This window comes from Pelmatolapia mariae, linkage group LG4 (assembly GCF_036321145.2).
Source record: "Pelmatolapia mariae isolate MD_Pm_ZW linkage group LG4, Pm_UMD_F_2, whole genome shotgun sequence".
Classification (NCBI taxonomy): Eukaryota; Metazoa; Chordata; class Actinopteri; order Cichliformes; family Cichlidae; genus Pelmatolapia; species Pelmatolapia mariae.
The window spans coordinates 8,044,926-8,061,251 of NC_086230.1; the positions used below are offsets into that span (position 1 = coordinate 8,044,926).

The window sequence follows — 16,326 nt, forward strand, 5'->3', positions numbered from 1 at the left end:
ATGAACAGACTATTGTGCTCCCCCCTCTTTTTTGTAGTGAATATATTCTTTATTTTCATATAAGATGCACTTTTTTCTTTCCAAACAATGGGTTCACCCTGCACATTCAGAAGATATAGTAAACGGCACAAAGGATCTAATCTCCCATCTTTTATAAAGCTATCAATCAGGAATGTAACACATTAAAATACATATGCCATAAGCATAAGAAAGAAAGAACATCTCTAGGACTAAAAGCGGAGGTTCAAACCTGTTTGCACAAGAGCGTCTGAGCACAATGGCAGATACCTGCTGAACTAAAATGTGATATCAGTGGACAGAGCAGAACAGCATGTTTCAAGCAGCAGTCCCCATCAGAAGCTCAGTAAGAGAAACATGGTTTTTGCATGCCATTTTAATACACTGCAAAACTGCATGATATAATACAAATAGTGTTATGAATTACTGATCTTGCACACAACTTCCCTATTTTAGACCCCTCCATCAAAACGCAGCATGCCACAGACACGTGATATGATAACATCTAATACCTGTCAAACTATATCACTATTCAGCAGCACATGCTGACAGGAGAGATAAGTGGCCGCAGGCTCGTACAGTAGCAGGGAGTGGGCTGACCAGCAGTTAGCAGCATGAGGCTGCTATCGCTGTACAGAGGCTATGGTTAATACTAACTGACAGTCAACAGTCTGCACATGGATGGTAATAATAAAAATAAAAAGATTTTAAAAAACAAAACAAAACAAAACATACAATTCTTTTTTTCCCATCCCTGATTTGTGGTGAAATCCAAAAGATGCTCCAAATTTCAATCTTTCCCATCAGGATGACGTTTTCAGGAGGGTCAAACTGACCTTTCAACACTGAAATCTTGTCCAAACAGCAGGAACAAAACAAGATGTATAAAATACAATTATGTGGAGTCATTCTAAAACGGCATTTTATTCACATTGATTTATAACAGTAACGGGGAATAAAGTGATGCTCTGCACCGGCTCACTGTTCCTCCTGATAGTTGCAACAGCATGTTTGGTGTCCGGACTTATCGTCCTCACAGATCAGTGGTTGTCCCCCTTTCTGGGCACAAACACACGTAATGTGCTGCACTTCTTGAAAACAGTCGTGTCAGTAACAAACAAAGGGAAAAAAAAAAGATAATTCACCACATTGTAACTGCTCACCTACTAAACACAGTGTCATGCTACAGTTAAGGGAGCAGTGTGTGTGTGTGTGTGTATTTGTGTGTGTGAGATAGAAGGCGTTAAAAAAAAAGAGTGGCACAATGGGGTGACTGAGGGCATGTCACATGAGGGGCTTGCTGACACTAGTACATCACACTGTGTGGCAGACCTGACATTTAGTAAACAGCAAGAAGAAGAGGTGAAGGGAAGCTCTAGACTGGACTTAAACATAACTCAAACAGTTCCTTCATTAGGTTTGAAGAGAAGATTGGTCACACGTGTTTGTACAGTAGTTATTACGCTTCTACTGCAGCTGATTTACTATATTCTGACTGGAAAAAATCAGCATGTTTTGAATATGAAGTTTAGTATATCGATGTCTTTATGCTTGGCTAAGTTAACCAGCTCTAGGCAGTAGCTTTATTTACCATAAGCAGCAGTGGTACCTTTTTTTTTTTTTACTCCTGACAAGAAAGCAAAGTTCTTGTCAAACTTGCCCTTGAGGGTTGGCAATGCTGAAAACTTTCAGCACGCTGTGCAAGACTCATTCATGTTTCCTCCCTTTAATCAGTCCCTAGAGGGGAGCATCCTGGACAAGACTCATCAAGCACAAAACTTCTTGGAGCTGCTAAAATCCATCAGAAATCAATACCTTAATAAATATTAGACCGAAGAGAAGTCCTATTGGAACATGACATAACTAGTTTCTACAGTATAACACATTTAAACAGTTCATCGATCAAATCAAAATTTTCAAGATAAACTGCTAGCTAGCTTGTTGCTGTCTATAAAAATATTTGTCTAAGAAAACTGAATGCACTGAATAAATGTTTCACTAGATTTCAAGTGGTAGTTAATGGGGCTACAGCAGTCAAAGTGGTGTATGTGGAGGCTTAAAGTCTGCAGGCTTAACCCTTAAGAGAAAGAAAGCGACAGAGTGGGTCTCTTTGAAGGAAAGACAGGTCTGAGGAGGAGGAGGATGTGCTGATGAAGATTATCTGTGCTGTGTGGATGGGGCAGAGCTCGGTATGGCTCAAGTGAAAGGGGAGGTGCGGCACTTTTCATGGTTGAGGCACAGACAAGTTATTCTTCAGTGTGTGTGTGTGTGTGTGTGTGTGTGTGTGTGTGTGTGTGTGTGTGTGTGTGTGTGTGTGTTTGGAGACTAAGAAGGCAGATGGTTTAGCAAGCACAGCCCCCGTGGCTCTCTGAAGGTGAGTCTTTAAGGCCCTGGTTGCTGTGGTTGGCTATGAGGTTGGCGTCTCCTTCCATGCTCTCGTTCATCTTCTCACAGATAACATCCACTAGACGTTCAAACACCTGCTTAACGTTGATGTTGTCCTTGGCACTGGCCTCAAAGAACTGAAAACCTGACATGAAGCAAAGTCACAAAGCTAAATGGTATTTCAGTTCATGTGCTATGAAAAATAGATGTACTAATGTCAGAACCTACAAAAAAACAAAGTCAAACGTGTCTGCAGACTCTAAGCTAAAAAGAAATAACACTGTGACGCTAACAGCTTTTACCTAGCTCCTCAGCCAGTCGCTGGCCATCCTCTGTGGGTATAAGCCTGTCATCCTCCAGGTCACACTTGTTACCAACCAGGATCACCTGAGCATTGTCCCACGAGTATGTCTTGATTTGCGTTGCCCTGAAGGACAAAAGCAGAGTTGCAAAGTCTACATGATTAACAGCAGAAAAAAAATGTATATATATAGGACACTCTGATTAAACTATTCTTACTATAATGATCAAAGCATATGTATATACATATGTCTGCATGAACTGTATCTCTTAATGGGTGAGCCAATCAGAATAACATACAGTGGTCCCTCGTTTATCGCGGGAGTTACGTTCTAAAAATAACCTGCGATAGGTGAAATCCGTGAAGTAGCCAACTTTATTTTTTACAATTATTATAGATGTTTTAAGGCTGTAAAACCCCTCACTACACACTTTATACACTTTTCTCAGACAGGCTTGAACATTTTCACACTTTTCTCTCAAAGTTCAAATCTTGCAGAAAAATAAGTCCAATATTATAGAATGAAACCAAAGGCACCCGCAGGTGATGACGTCTCGTCAACATTGTTGTGTTTGTTGGGGAGAAAACTTACAAACACACAGTACAGCACTTCAGAGTCACACTGCTAGCGATCGAAGAGTTATGTAAATTTGACAAGATGAACGCATTCTGTACTGTGCAGGAGACACAGAACGAGATCGACTGACAATAGTCTACAGCCAAAAAGGACGCAGAACACAATGCGCTGTAAAAAAAAAAAAAAAGTATGCAAAATTGCACACACACACACACACACACACACACACACACACACACACACACACACACACACACACACAAAAAAATAAAAATAAAAAAATCCGCGAAACAGCGAGACCACGAAAGGCGAACCACATTTTACATCTTCATATACATCCTTTTCATTCTGTTATCTCCTTGCCAATGCAGTGTCGGGTCGCCAGCGCCCAAAGCCAAAGACATTTTAGCAACCATCACGACTGAATGAACCCTTCAGCAAGTAATACTACATTATATCTAAAACTTAATTTTTCATTTTAAATATTTTGTGGTTTTTGCTAATCATTCTTGTTTTGAATAAAGAAGAAAAAAAGATATATAGGGCGAGTTTTTCCTAGTGTTAATAAAACTGTTGTTTTGAAAGCTAAATGTTTTCTCTTCTTTCTTGGTAAAGGATTCCAACTGCACAAAAATTTTCATTTTATAATGCAGTAAATGTGACATGTCCCTGATACCAACCCACACAGTCCCAACCCTCTTTAGTCTGAGGACGTGGCATCCATGATTCCCACATTTTGACATCAGACTGCTCTGAAGAGGTTTAGGCCAATCACCTGCCAGTCGCATGACAGAGATTAACCTGCATATAAGGACGCAGTGAAGAATTGTGTTCACAGAGAATAGTATTCAGAATTGTTCCTGAGATCATCGAGTTAAACTGCTAGTTATGCCTGTTGTTAATGACGTTTTTTAAAATGCATTTGAAATGCATTTGAAATACATTACTGGTCTCTCATCTCATCTACAATGAGCATTTTCTTTCTAAAAGCTATATGATTTCTCAGTTTCAACAGTTTATATGTTGTCTTTGTACTTTTTGTATTTTCTACTGTACTTTGTACTATTTTCAGTTAAATATAGACTTTATTGTACATCATTTACAAATTCTTGCATTAATATAGCACGGCAATGCATTTCTCATCTAATTTGGGCTGCAACTCCAAACCACAAGAATCTAAACCCCCTGCAGGGGGTTGGTGGCACCCCTCAGCCTCCTACTAGATACATTTATGGAATCAATTTCTAAATCCTGGGTGATGTCCTTCTCAAATTATTGCATTCACAAGATTTTCAGAAAACTTGACCTCTGCCCACTGACCTTGACGCTGGGATCACTGATTTTGAACTCTTTTGAGATTTTTAGTAGATATACCTAGGGTATCAATTTGAAACTCCTACATCCCTTTGTTCTAAAGTTATCACATTCACAAACTTCGGTGTCTACGTCAGGGTGACGACATTACGGCTGAGGGGTAAAAACCAGCTATCCAGTGCTGATCAGTGTTTTCAAATAAACATTTTTATTTAGAATCATCCAAAAATGATAAGTAGCATATTTGCTGTAGATTCACTAAACTCTTTGGGAAATCTGGTGAAAAAAAATACATTGAGGTCCATACCTTGTTAGACAGTGACACAATTTTGAAGTTTTGCCCACGTACACCATTGCAGTGGGTGTTAAATGATCAAGATATGATTGAAATGCAGACTTCCAGCTATAACTCAGCCATTTTTATACACAATACATTGTTTTCAGATGTGAAATGAATGAGACAAACTAACATGAATTTAAATATAAAGACTTTTTTAAACTTTGTTGAAAATCCTTTTCAAATAGTGACACCTGAAGTCTAGAACCCATGGATGTCACCAGATGCTGCCTTTACTGCAGCCACCTTCAGCTGCTCTTTGTGGGTCATTCTGCATTCAAATTTTAAGTTAATAACTGGGAAGCGCTCTGCTAGGTTGAGATCATGTGACTGACTTGGTATTTGAAGTATCTCCAATTTCCTTGTGGTATGCTTCAGATCATGAGCAGTTTTCTCCTTCTCCACACTTCTTGAGACGAACAGGAAGTTCTATATTTACATTCACCCTTCGTGAATGTAAATATAAAAGGACTTGTCAGATACCTTCTATATTTACATTCACAAAGGAATCTCTTGATTGTAGACCTTGACAATGATACCCTCTCAAGAGTGTTTTTAACTTGGTTAGATGTTGTGAGGCTGTTTTTCTTAATTGTGAAAAGAACTTTCCGGTCATGTATTTTGTCTTCTGTTGTCTTTCAGGCTTTTTGGTATTGCTGAGGCGGCCACTGCATTCATTATTTTGAAGAATGGCTCCTCCTAAAATAGTGCTGTCTCAGCAATAGGTTTACTTTTATTTTTCTGCCTTTTGATGTCCTCCCTCACTTGCACTGACATCACTGGCACCATCTTTGGGCCTCATTATAAATTACATTACTATTAAACCATTAAAGATTTTGTTTGTTCATTTCTTTGAATTAAAGCTGAAAATCTGCACTTCAGTCATATCTTGATTGTTTCCACTGTGGCTGTGTACAGAGATAAAACTACTTAACTTTGTACAATATATTATTGCTCTAACTGTATATAAAAAGGACAAAGAAGAACAGGGATGTCACGTTTACGCCTCAGTTCACAACTGACCACATGATGGCACTAACATACCAAAAACCCCTTCATGTTCCATCAACTGGCATCAACTTCACACTTTAGATAAAATACTAGAGAACGTATTTTTTTTATTGTTTTTTTTAGATAAAACAAAATTACAAATACATAATCTAATGTAGATAGTATTAATAGTAAAGCTTTTCACTCATTCCACACTTACCAGTCCTGAACTGCGTTGAAGGAGTCCTGGTTAGTGATATCATACATGAGCAGGAAGCCCATGGCTCCTCTGTAGTAGGCTGTGGTGATGGTGCGATAGCGTTCTTGCCCTGCCGTGTCCTGCAATTATACAATAATACACAGTCCATGAAATACTTCATTCTATCTGCTTCATTCACTTTACATTTTTAAGGTAAAAAATCTCCAGTATATGAGTTTAAACCACAAGGGGGCAGTATTGCCAAAACTAACCCTGGACTCTTTCCAAGTAACAGTTATCTAAGGTGTCAGCTTTGACTTGACACTACACAGTCCAAGTGGAGCAAGTTCGACAGTCATCCATTACAGCATTAATGCCCTATAATTACATTTATATCCTATAATTTAGAAATATCTTGCAGGGATGGCTATTTTAAGCAGAAGGTGGGGATAGGGTTTTTTTCATATAATGATGCTACTAATACTCCTAGTTTCACCAGCTTTGATGATTCTTGTTAGTGCTGGTTAGGTAAGTTCTTTTCAAGTGTTTTTAAGTTAAATTCAAGTCAGATTTGTATTTGGTTTTATTTCCAGTTAGACATGTACTGGTAAATATCAGGATAGGTCAAGCCTCAGCTGCACTCTGTGAGACCTTCATGTAGTTCTTTTCTTCCAAACCAACTGGCTGCATTGCTTCAAAATGCCATTTCTCTGCACCACACAGTCCAGGGGAAGATGGCATTTAGATACGAGCTCCTGCCACAATCATTTCTCATCACACCGGGACTTGTGGCTTGGATTACTAACCACCTGGAGGCTGTGTGTAATATCACAGCCAACGGCTCAGTTTATTTATTGGACAATTAAAGCATAAAACATCAAACAGGTAGACTGAGTTGGTTGATTATCTCGCCGCCACTCTCGTGGTTACCTGGTAACCTTTCTAAAGTCCTTAATTTGCGTCAGGGGCCTGTGTGTGTCTGATGTTTTCCTCATTTTGATGAGGAGGAAGAGTGGGTTGTCCAGGTAACCAGAGGCCGTTGAAGGTTATGAATGTTCCATTACAACTAGGACTGCTCTAGGTGGACAACCAGAGCGATCCTTCTCACTTTACGAAAACGACCAACACAGAGGGCAGTCTGCTGGTAAAATCCCTCGAGCAGAGCGCTCAAGCTTTATTCTTTAATCTTTCCAGAGCCTGCTCTGTCAGGGTTTATTTTTGTTTCAGTAACGTGTGATATATCCCAGGTCCATCTTTATCTCATCCACGAAGGGATGATCAAATATTTGGCAGCATAATAGCATTACTAACCAAACAGTCAGTCTCCAAGGTTGCTACAATAAACCCCAAACAGTAAACAAAAGCTGCTCCCTCGTGTGCATATATGCGATGACAGATAGGGAGGAGTTTAAATTAGGCTTGTGCACAATCAGAAGCTCTGACGTCTCTGGGACCCTGATCTTTAAACATGCGTCACCTGCGTTTATATAAGCGACCGGCATGAAGCAGTGGCACACACAGGACATCATCCCCAGGGATAGCATGCCCGGGCATATGTGCGGCCGTATTTATGCTAAATGTGCAAAAGGTGTGTGTGTTTGCTTAAAGAAAGGAAGTGTATTTCCATGACATGAGAGCAGGGATGTACACAGTGTGTGTGTGTGCACAGTGTGTACATATTTTACATGAGTTCCTGTATGTTCATGCACTGTGCAAGGGCCACGTGGTGCGTTATCAGACTACTTTCCATGATACACACAGTGAGGCTGGCAGCTGGCACAATGGCTTAATCTGCAACTTTCTTTGTCAAAGGCTCTGGTGAATTCTCTTATGTTAGGTAGCCAACTTTAATTTAGCATTCCTGAATTATTACAGAGTTAAATATTAACACGATGTAAGAGAGGGCTTGTTTTAAGACATGCCTGCTGCTCCCACACCCTTTAAATACACTACTGAGTTTGCAGTCGATCTTCACTATGGCTCAGTGAGACGCTGATAAGGAACTTCCTCTGCTTCCTGAGCCTAGGAAATACCAGGTTTCTTTGTCATCCAACAGCACCATCAGTACTTCAAGGCTGCTTCTGTAGAACCCCATAACAATGTCCTCTAATTATTGAATACAAAGTACACAGTCAAGTTAGTTACTGCTGTTTTTTTTCTCCCTCCTGATCAGCTGTTAGACTAACACCACTAAGACTGCATGTCATTTATAAGAGACACAGTTTTAGTCAGCTAGGTGACTGTGTGTTTTGGTGTGGGCTCCTCTCGGCTGCTGATTCATTCGGGTCACTGTTTGTGAATCATACAGTGGCTCACAGATTGTTGGTTTGAATGAATCATCTGTTTGATCAGCCTAAACAACGTATATAGACAGGATTTGTAGCATAGTGTGAGGGAAGGCGAACTGCCAGGATACACCTTATAGTACAATATGAAAGCCCATTCCAAAGTTAACTTTGTTAATAAAGCTGTCAGTGGGGCTGATCAATCATAGAAGCTGATTCCTGCTGTTTCTCAACTGCTAACTGTAAAAAGGTGTAAAAGTATCATCTCGAAAACTGGCACAGGCATTCAAAGGTACCCATTATAGTTCTCTGAAGGTGGGAGTTTAAAAGAAGAACAAAAAGAAACTGGGGTGAAACAACAGAGTTTGACATATATTTTTTTGCCCCAGCCCTGATCCAACACTGAATCCTAGATTTCCCATAATGCAACTACCCATCGATTTTTTAAAAACTAGTAATCCACCCATGCCATCCTGTCACCATGTTGCAGATAAATTTGAGTGACTTAACCAGATTTTACCATAGAGTTTAAAAAGTGGGGTCAGCCATTGAAGTTCCTTTTGAAGCCCCAACTCTATTTTGGCTGTTGTTACGGCGTGGGGTGGATCCGGCTGAGGACACTGGATCCTCATATAGTAGTGAGCTGTCAAAATGCTTTTTCATGTAATTTACTCTAAATAAACTGTAATTTAACAAACAAGCATAATGTTGTGTTGAAGTTAATAATTGAGGAAAACTCATTGGGAAAGTGTTTACTGAGGTCATAAATCAAGCGAGAAGCAGGGTTATTCTTTCAGAGACTTCAACTCAGTTTGACCTCTTTCTTCAGGAACTACGGCAGTAGTTCCTGAAAGCCAGGGTTGTGCAATTACATTTAAATTAAATTACAATTAGAACTTCTAACTATTATGGCCAAGACGACAGAAAGAGAGACTTTGGTTAACAAAAAGTTTTCAAAAGTAGAGTTATTGCGTTAAAGATTCGAGACCTTAATGCTGAACAAAATAATTATGATTTTTTTCCACAATCGAGCAGCTCTATTTAGAAGACAATCTCACCGACTTCACTTTTCAGACCTTTCCGGAGTTTGCATCCGCTCTACAGTACGTCATCTTTTAGTTATAGTCTATAGTGCTGACCCACAGTAGACATTATACAATTAATGTAAGGCTTAACAGTTTTATTCATAATAATCGAACTGTTCACAATCTAATTATGTGTGTTTTGATATTTTTATCTTAACTGTATGACTATTAGGGGAAGTAATGTCTGCTTGCCCGTCAAAGAAGCGACAAATTCATGAAAAGCATCGATAGCAAATTCTCCAAAATCATGATCTTGTGTGATAAACATGCATGACAAAATGAGTTAGCAAAGAGGAACAGTGGTGTGAAGTACAGCAACAACATCAACTGTTGAACGCAACACGCAACAATACTACAAACTGTAGCTCAGAAAAATAGCTGAATCAACACCTGAAGACTTCAACAACAAGGAAGCATTATGTGCTAATGTGACTGTGGAGCTACTGTACTGTTTCAGATGGTGTTTAACTTACAAACAACACCATCACAACACCTTGCCTGCTATAAATGCTGCACACAACGTATTGCGTCAGTGTCTACGTGAAATGTACAGCAATTAAACAATGAATACATCTTACATTCTCAACCTTGGACGCAAAAGAGGAAGGTTTGTGCCCAATTTGTCAAAACACATTTTATATTTAAATGAAGAGGACATCATAACCCACGATAGAGAACACTTTTCCACCTTGGCATCCAGGTGACACTGTAATCAGCAGATAAAGTTAGTTAAAGCTAGTGAACAGTCATGTGAACAGCAGCTAAGTATCCAGAAATTTATCTTAAGATTTAGTAGAAATTTTATCTGCTTGGACAGTGATGTCAAACATAAGGCCCGGGGCCAGAATTGACCCAGGAAAGACAATCCGGCCCAATAAACGGCTTTGGAAAAATTTTTCTGTTAATTGACAGAAACCTTCTGTTTTATAAATACAGCACAGTCTGGAGATTGAGCTACTAGAACTTTTTCTGTAATTTTACACATTTACCTCTTACAGCTTAAGTCCAAATCGTATGGACAGATTTTTTTCATTTACCACAGGAGCATTTCTTTAGCATGTAGAAAACCTAAGAAATACTGTTGAAATTGCATGTATGTAAATGTGTAGTTAAACTGACAGAAAAGGCAGATCCACTTGTCCAGCCCACGTAAGATCAAAATATGGCCCTTGATGTAAAATGAGTCTGATGTCCCTGTTCTAGGCTAACACGTTCACCAAACCAATACAAAAGGTGGTCAAAAAAGTGTCAAAAAACATTCATACCATAACTTTTCTTAACTTTTCTTACCACTAGATCTAAGGTAAAACAGGCAAACCCTGGCTTACAACTACAACTAAAGCTGTAGTAAGCACCACCATCCATCTCCTTTAAACAAATGTTGACACTTAGCAGATGCCTGATAATGGGTAGGAAGTATGAATGCGTATAAAACATGAGGAAGTCATGCTTTTTACATTTACACAATTCACAGGTTACACTTGCACAACTGCCAAACCACAGTTTGAGAAAAAAGTATTTTTAAGACTTTTGTTCAGTAAGAGGTGAAAGACTTAACATGTTCTAAACCAATAACACCTTTAGAAGTATGGAGCATCCACTCTGATTTACAACAGCTTATCACAGAGTACACATGAAGCTCCTGTTCATTCTGGCAAACAAAAAGGCAGAATGAACTGATGCTGTAGCTTGGCAGAGAGAACTTCTCATTTATTTCAAATCTACCCACCCAGATCTGCAACTTGATCCTCTTGTCATTGCGGAAGACAGTCTTGACCTTGAAGTCGATGCCCACGGTGCTGACGAAAGCGGAGGTGAAGGAGTCGTCGGCATAGCGGAACAAGAAGGAAGTTTTCCCCACGCTGCTGTTGCCAATGATCAGCAGCTTGAACATGTAGTCAAAGTTCTGGTCGGCTGCATCCTTCTGCGAGGGCTGCTGCTGGAGCCGCGACTCAGTTGATGCCATCTGGAGCATTTACGAGAGGGCAAAGTCTATGTGAAAAATCAGGATAAACTAAAGCACTTGCTGGAAACATCCTACCAAAATCATCTAACAGCATCACAACTGCATTATCATATCCCTCACACTGGTTAGTGGTTACAACTAGCAAAGCAGCAGCTGCATGGACGGACAATCAACGCACAAACATAACACCTCTGTTCACAGCTCTCACACACATAGAAAAATGTTTAGTTTGCAGATTTCTACTGAGGAAAAGCAGAAATCATCATTAATTTAAAGAAGCAGAGAGGAGGAAGTGATTGGCATGTTCGCACGCTGAATGACTACTTCAACTAGAAGCTGACTTGATGATGTTGTGACTTAACTAAACGAAATTGCTGATTGTATATATTTTTATTTGATGTATGTTCTGACATGGAAGTAATACATAATGATTCATTTGTCATTTATACACACACTAAAAACCTGAAAATTTCCTTTAAATGAAAGTACTGGACGTCCTGCCATCTGTCCAATCGCTTCATTATAGCCATTAATCTCAGTGTAATCTCTTCTGGGGCAGGTGTGAGATTACCTGCCATCAAACCTTTTATTGTCAGTCAACCAAACACAGGGAGGAGGAGGGCAGAGAGCTGGCCATGTGTGTCCTTTCAAACATACACACACACACACACACACACACACACACACACACACACACACACACACACAGCAGATCAATCGTTGCAGCTCAGCCGTGCCTCTCTCTGGTCAGACTCGTCTCCGTGGAGACCAGACTTTGACTCAGCTGCCCGCAAGAACCATTAGCGGTCAAGGCAGTCAGTACGCTCAGCTTTTAACTGGCCAGATGGAGGTCTCCAGCGCTCGACACAGATATCTATCTCACTACCATGAGAGCTAAAGAAAACAAAACAAGGAGGAAAGAGTGTATTCACTCTGTACTGTCAGAATAATTGCCATACAGGGCATAAGAGGACAAGTCTGTGTGTTTCACTTGTTAAGAACTCTGTCTGTATATAAGTGTAAGACCACCTTTTTAAAAGTAGCTGCAGTTTAAGCTGGAGGGTTAATCCAGACTTTAAGCCTCGCTTCAGTTGAGCATTTTAAATTGCCTCTGTGGGTTTTGTATTGTAAAACTGTGTGAAAGTAAAACAAGTTTTCTTTCCTGCTGAACGTGAGCCCTAGGCACACCTGCTATACCCTCTCACGATCCTTTTAAATGGAAAAATGTGTTTCTGGGTATTAAAGGTCCTGGGCCCCACACCATGTCTCCCAATTCTTTCTAATCTCTCAGGATGCTGGCTCTGAAACTCTGAATCACATGATGCCTGTGCAACTTGAGGTACATTTTTCTGCTCAGAAATCACATAACACTGATTCACTCACTTTAAAGCGATGTTTCTTAACGGTCTTAACTTCCACTCTACTGAGCTCGGCTTAAGGCTGCAGTACACCGTGTCACTTGTCCTTTGTGTTTACTGTGCAGCGTAGAACGCCTTCAGGCAGAAGCAGACTCACATAGGCTTGCTGACGTTTCTTAAAATTTTAAGAAACTAAAACTTTAAAACTTGTTCATTACATGTTGTAGAGATTACAAGAATTTAAAGTGCTTTTCCTGTTGTGGTGTTGCTCAGTTCTGCAGAGTCAAGTTACTTCTGGGTATGCAAATGATCTTTAAAAAAAAAGACAATTGCAAAGCAAGACAGTTATAAAGATTTCTTTCTATGGTCAAAGTACCCAATGGTGTCTCTGAAATAAGTAGAACAATATGAGGAAATAAAAGCATCTTATTCAAACATCACCACAGGACCAGGTCTCAGTGAGCAGCTGGGAAGACTAAGATAAGCACCTGCTCTCATACCACAGACCAGCCATCCTCCATGAAGTGAAACTGGTCATTCAGGGAGCTGCAGAGTGGATGAGAATGGGAGCTCCTTTATTGCACAAAGGAGCGTCATTATCCCCAGTAAAACAAATAGAGGCCATTATGGTATATAGAGCCTGATGGCAGTGCGGCCAGATCCCTCAGCTGGCATTGTTTGCTGAGCCAGAGGCAGCAGACTGCCTGAACCAACAGGAAATGACCATTATCGATTAGTTGGCAGCAGCACATCTGTTCTCTCATTAGGAGCAGGACCGAGACACAAACACAGATGGAAAATTCAGGCTTAGGCTTCAGTACTATCTCGATACTGGGTGAAAACAAAACAAAACAGATAACAGCTTAGTCTATGTCAACATATTTCCTGCAAAACGAGAGTGTGTATTATTACTCTATAGGGATAAGCCTATTATCCATAAAGCAGGAAACATTGAAGTTTTAGTAAAGGTTCCCAGTTAGTAGTCGGACATGAAGGAAGCACTGTGCAGGAAAACAGCTGGGAAAGCGAGAAACGTACCTCTTTTTTTGCGGAAGAAAGGAAACGTCCAACTCGGTTCCCTTTCTACTTCTGGTATCTTCCGTCCGGTAATATGCGGAGCAAACGACCTATCAAAGTCTGCTAACAAAGTGCACCTGAAATATCCCTCCCCAGCGGCAGCAGCACCCGCAGTAGCCGACCTGTTTCCCTTCCTCAACAACTACTTTTCTTTTCCTTCGCTTCGCTGTTCGCGGACTACAACCTGCTCTCGGTTTGTGGACAGCTGGGGCTGAAGCCGCGGCTCTCGCTGTAACAGAGTTGGTGCGGACACTCAAGCACCCTAAACGCCACGGCACTGTGTAGGTCTGCCACTAGCGCGAGGAGGAGAGAGGGCTGTCCAGCGTGCGTGCGCAAGTGCACGCGCGAGAGCCACACACACCCTGAATAAACAACACAAGCAATTTCTAATATCCTTACGCAGACGTGAACGACTCAGTAGTTAGTTCAGAATATTATATTATATTATATTATATTATATTATATTATATTTACTGCTATGTTTTCACTATAGGCTGGGCTGCATTAACATGGCAACACCCCCCAGTTCACTGTGTAACCCTGTGATGTTTACATTAATTGTTTCCTTTTTTGTGAAAGAGAGTTGAGAGTCCCCAGAGAGTTGAATGATAACATCACTCTGCCCCAGCTGTTGCACGTATGGAGATTAGAACTGGGGGTGGAAACAGCTAACTCCTCTTTGTTTAATGAATAATAAATCCCTGTACAAGCACCTTTAAAGGAGTACAGCAAGAGCCTACTATGAATGGATAACAAGCAAATCTTTATTTGCTTTATTTGTGGTCAGGCTTAAAGCTTACTGTTGTATTTTGTTCAATTGGTGCCAGTAAAATGATACTTTGTGGTTCTATACTGAGTGCCAGACTGACTTGTCAAGGTATAGTGGGGGTGGGGGAGCCAAACGTTCACCATGTACTATTCACTGTAACCAAGATTCATCCTTCCAAACAATCACAGCCTTTCTGTGTCATTTTAAACTAAACTACCAGTAATGGGCTCCACAGCGAAGTGCATTTGGATTGCAAGCTTGGTGGAGTGAAGTACAGCTGAGTGTAAGAGAAGTCACCAGCTCTCTGCTTTCAGAAGGAACTACATCTGGGGGAAAAAAGACAGACAAATATACACATTAAATTAAAAGGGATCTGACCTGTGCTTGCAGACATGTTTTGTTACCCCCCCCCCCCCCCCCCCCCCCCCCCAAATCCCTTTTTTGTCCTGTGATTGACCCTTTACGTTTATATACAAGATAAGATAAGAGATAACATGAGAGATACAAATGAACCTGATAAGTATAAGGATAGATAAGGATAGATACTCAACATTAGAAGAGAGCCTAAATGGTGCAAACACTGACATCAGGAAAAATGTCCAGCAGCTATTATCACAAAATCTCAGTTAAGACGTGGAGCTTTGCTGATTTTTTTCTCTAGTGCACACTGCAGAAAACTTGATCATGTCTAAGGTGAAGCTGTGTGAGACCTGGCCCTTAATGCTTGTATCAAAGTGAGCAGCAGAATCCTTTGACAGATGGTTCTATTAGGAGCTCAGTGTTTTATGATGCATAGGTGCATTATCCATCACTGAAATCAGACAATTGCAAATTGGACCAATTTCTCCACAAGACATGATGGAATAAAGCAGCACGAGACTTCCAGACTCATAATTAATTTAACACACTATATTACTGCAGGGCTGCACTGCAGTACCATCACGACTCCAAATGATAGTCCCCCACAAACTAGCAGGCGTTTTCAGAATACCGACTGCAGCAGAGACTCTTACTTTCTTGGAAACAAATACAGACTCATTTCCTTGTGTGACTCAGGAATGAGGGAGGAATGGTTGGACCTGTCTGCTAGGAGGCCCCAACAATTCCTTTTGTTTCTCAGGTTTTTTTTTATTTTTGCACAGCCAGAGTTGAGGAATTTTAGCTGTTTTTAACATCGTGTGTTCATCCATATTCTCTGTGTCCACCTTTTTTCCCCTCATACAAAGAATTCTTGTACCATTATTCACTTTTTGAGATAATCACTAACAGCTCTGTAACTGCATGAGAAATATTGAAGAGATCAGTGGATAAACTTGTTCCCTGGTTGGAAAAGGTTTATTTCCTGATTCCACTGCAGCAGATAACCTGATGGGCAGGTAAAGCTCTTACACTCCTCAAAAGGTTGGCATGTGTAGCTGTGCCGTTTCCTCAAGACTCTTTGACTAACTTCCTTGTTTATTTTGTGACGTGACTACATGGCACATCAGTGTTTTAGTAAGATAAAACTGTATGTTCAACAGCAATTCTGCCAGTTTATACAATGCTGTTTTCATTGGGTTGGAAGAAAACATTAAAAACCTGATCACAGCCTTAAAAGGACCAACATTAATTGCATTGGGGACAAGGTAATTCATTTACTTTCAGCCTCTAGCCTATGCTTTTTAT

At 40.3% G+C, this 16,326-nt stretch overlaps 1 protein-coding gene across 2 annotated transcripts; it reads right to left on the reverse strand.

The window, feature by feature from the left end:
• Window positions 1-43: 43 nt before the first annotated feature.
• rab3db (RAB3D, member RAS oncogene family, b) lies at window positions 44-14,193 on the reverse strand. 2 transcript variants are annotated; one of them, XM_063471259.1, is made up of 5 exons: window positions 13,854-14,193; window positions 11,221-11,457; window positions 6,143-6,261; window positions 2,706-2,830; window positions 44-2,548 (listed from the first exon to the last, which is right to left on the reverse strand). In XM_063471259.1, exons 2-5 carry the CDS (start codon window positions 11,455-11,457, stop codon window positions 2,361-2,363), a joined length of 669 nt encoding a protein of 222 aa, XP_063327329.1. In that variant the 5' UTR covers window positions 13,854-14,193; the 3' UTR covers window positions 44-2,360. The 2 variants fall into 2 exon arrangements, with proteins under 2 accessions (XP_063327329.1, XP_063327328.1); XM_063471258.1 differs by having other exon boundaries at window positions 11,221-11,483.
• Between the last annotated feature and the right edge of the window lie 2,133 nt (window positions 14,194-16,326).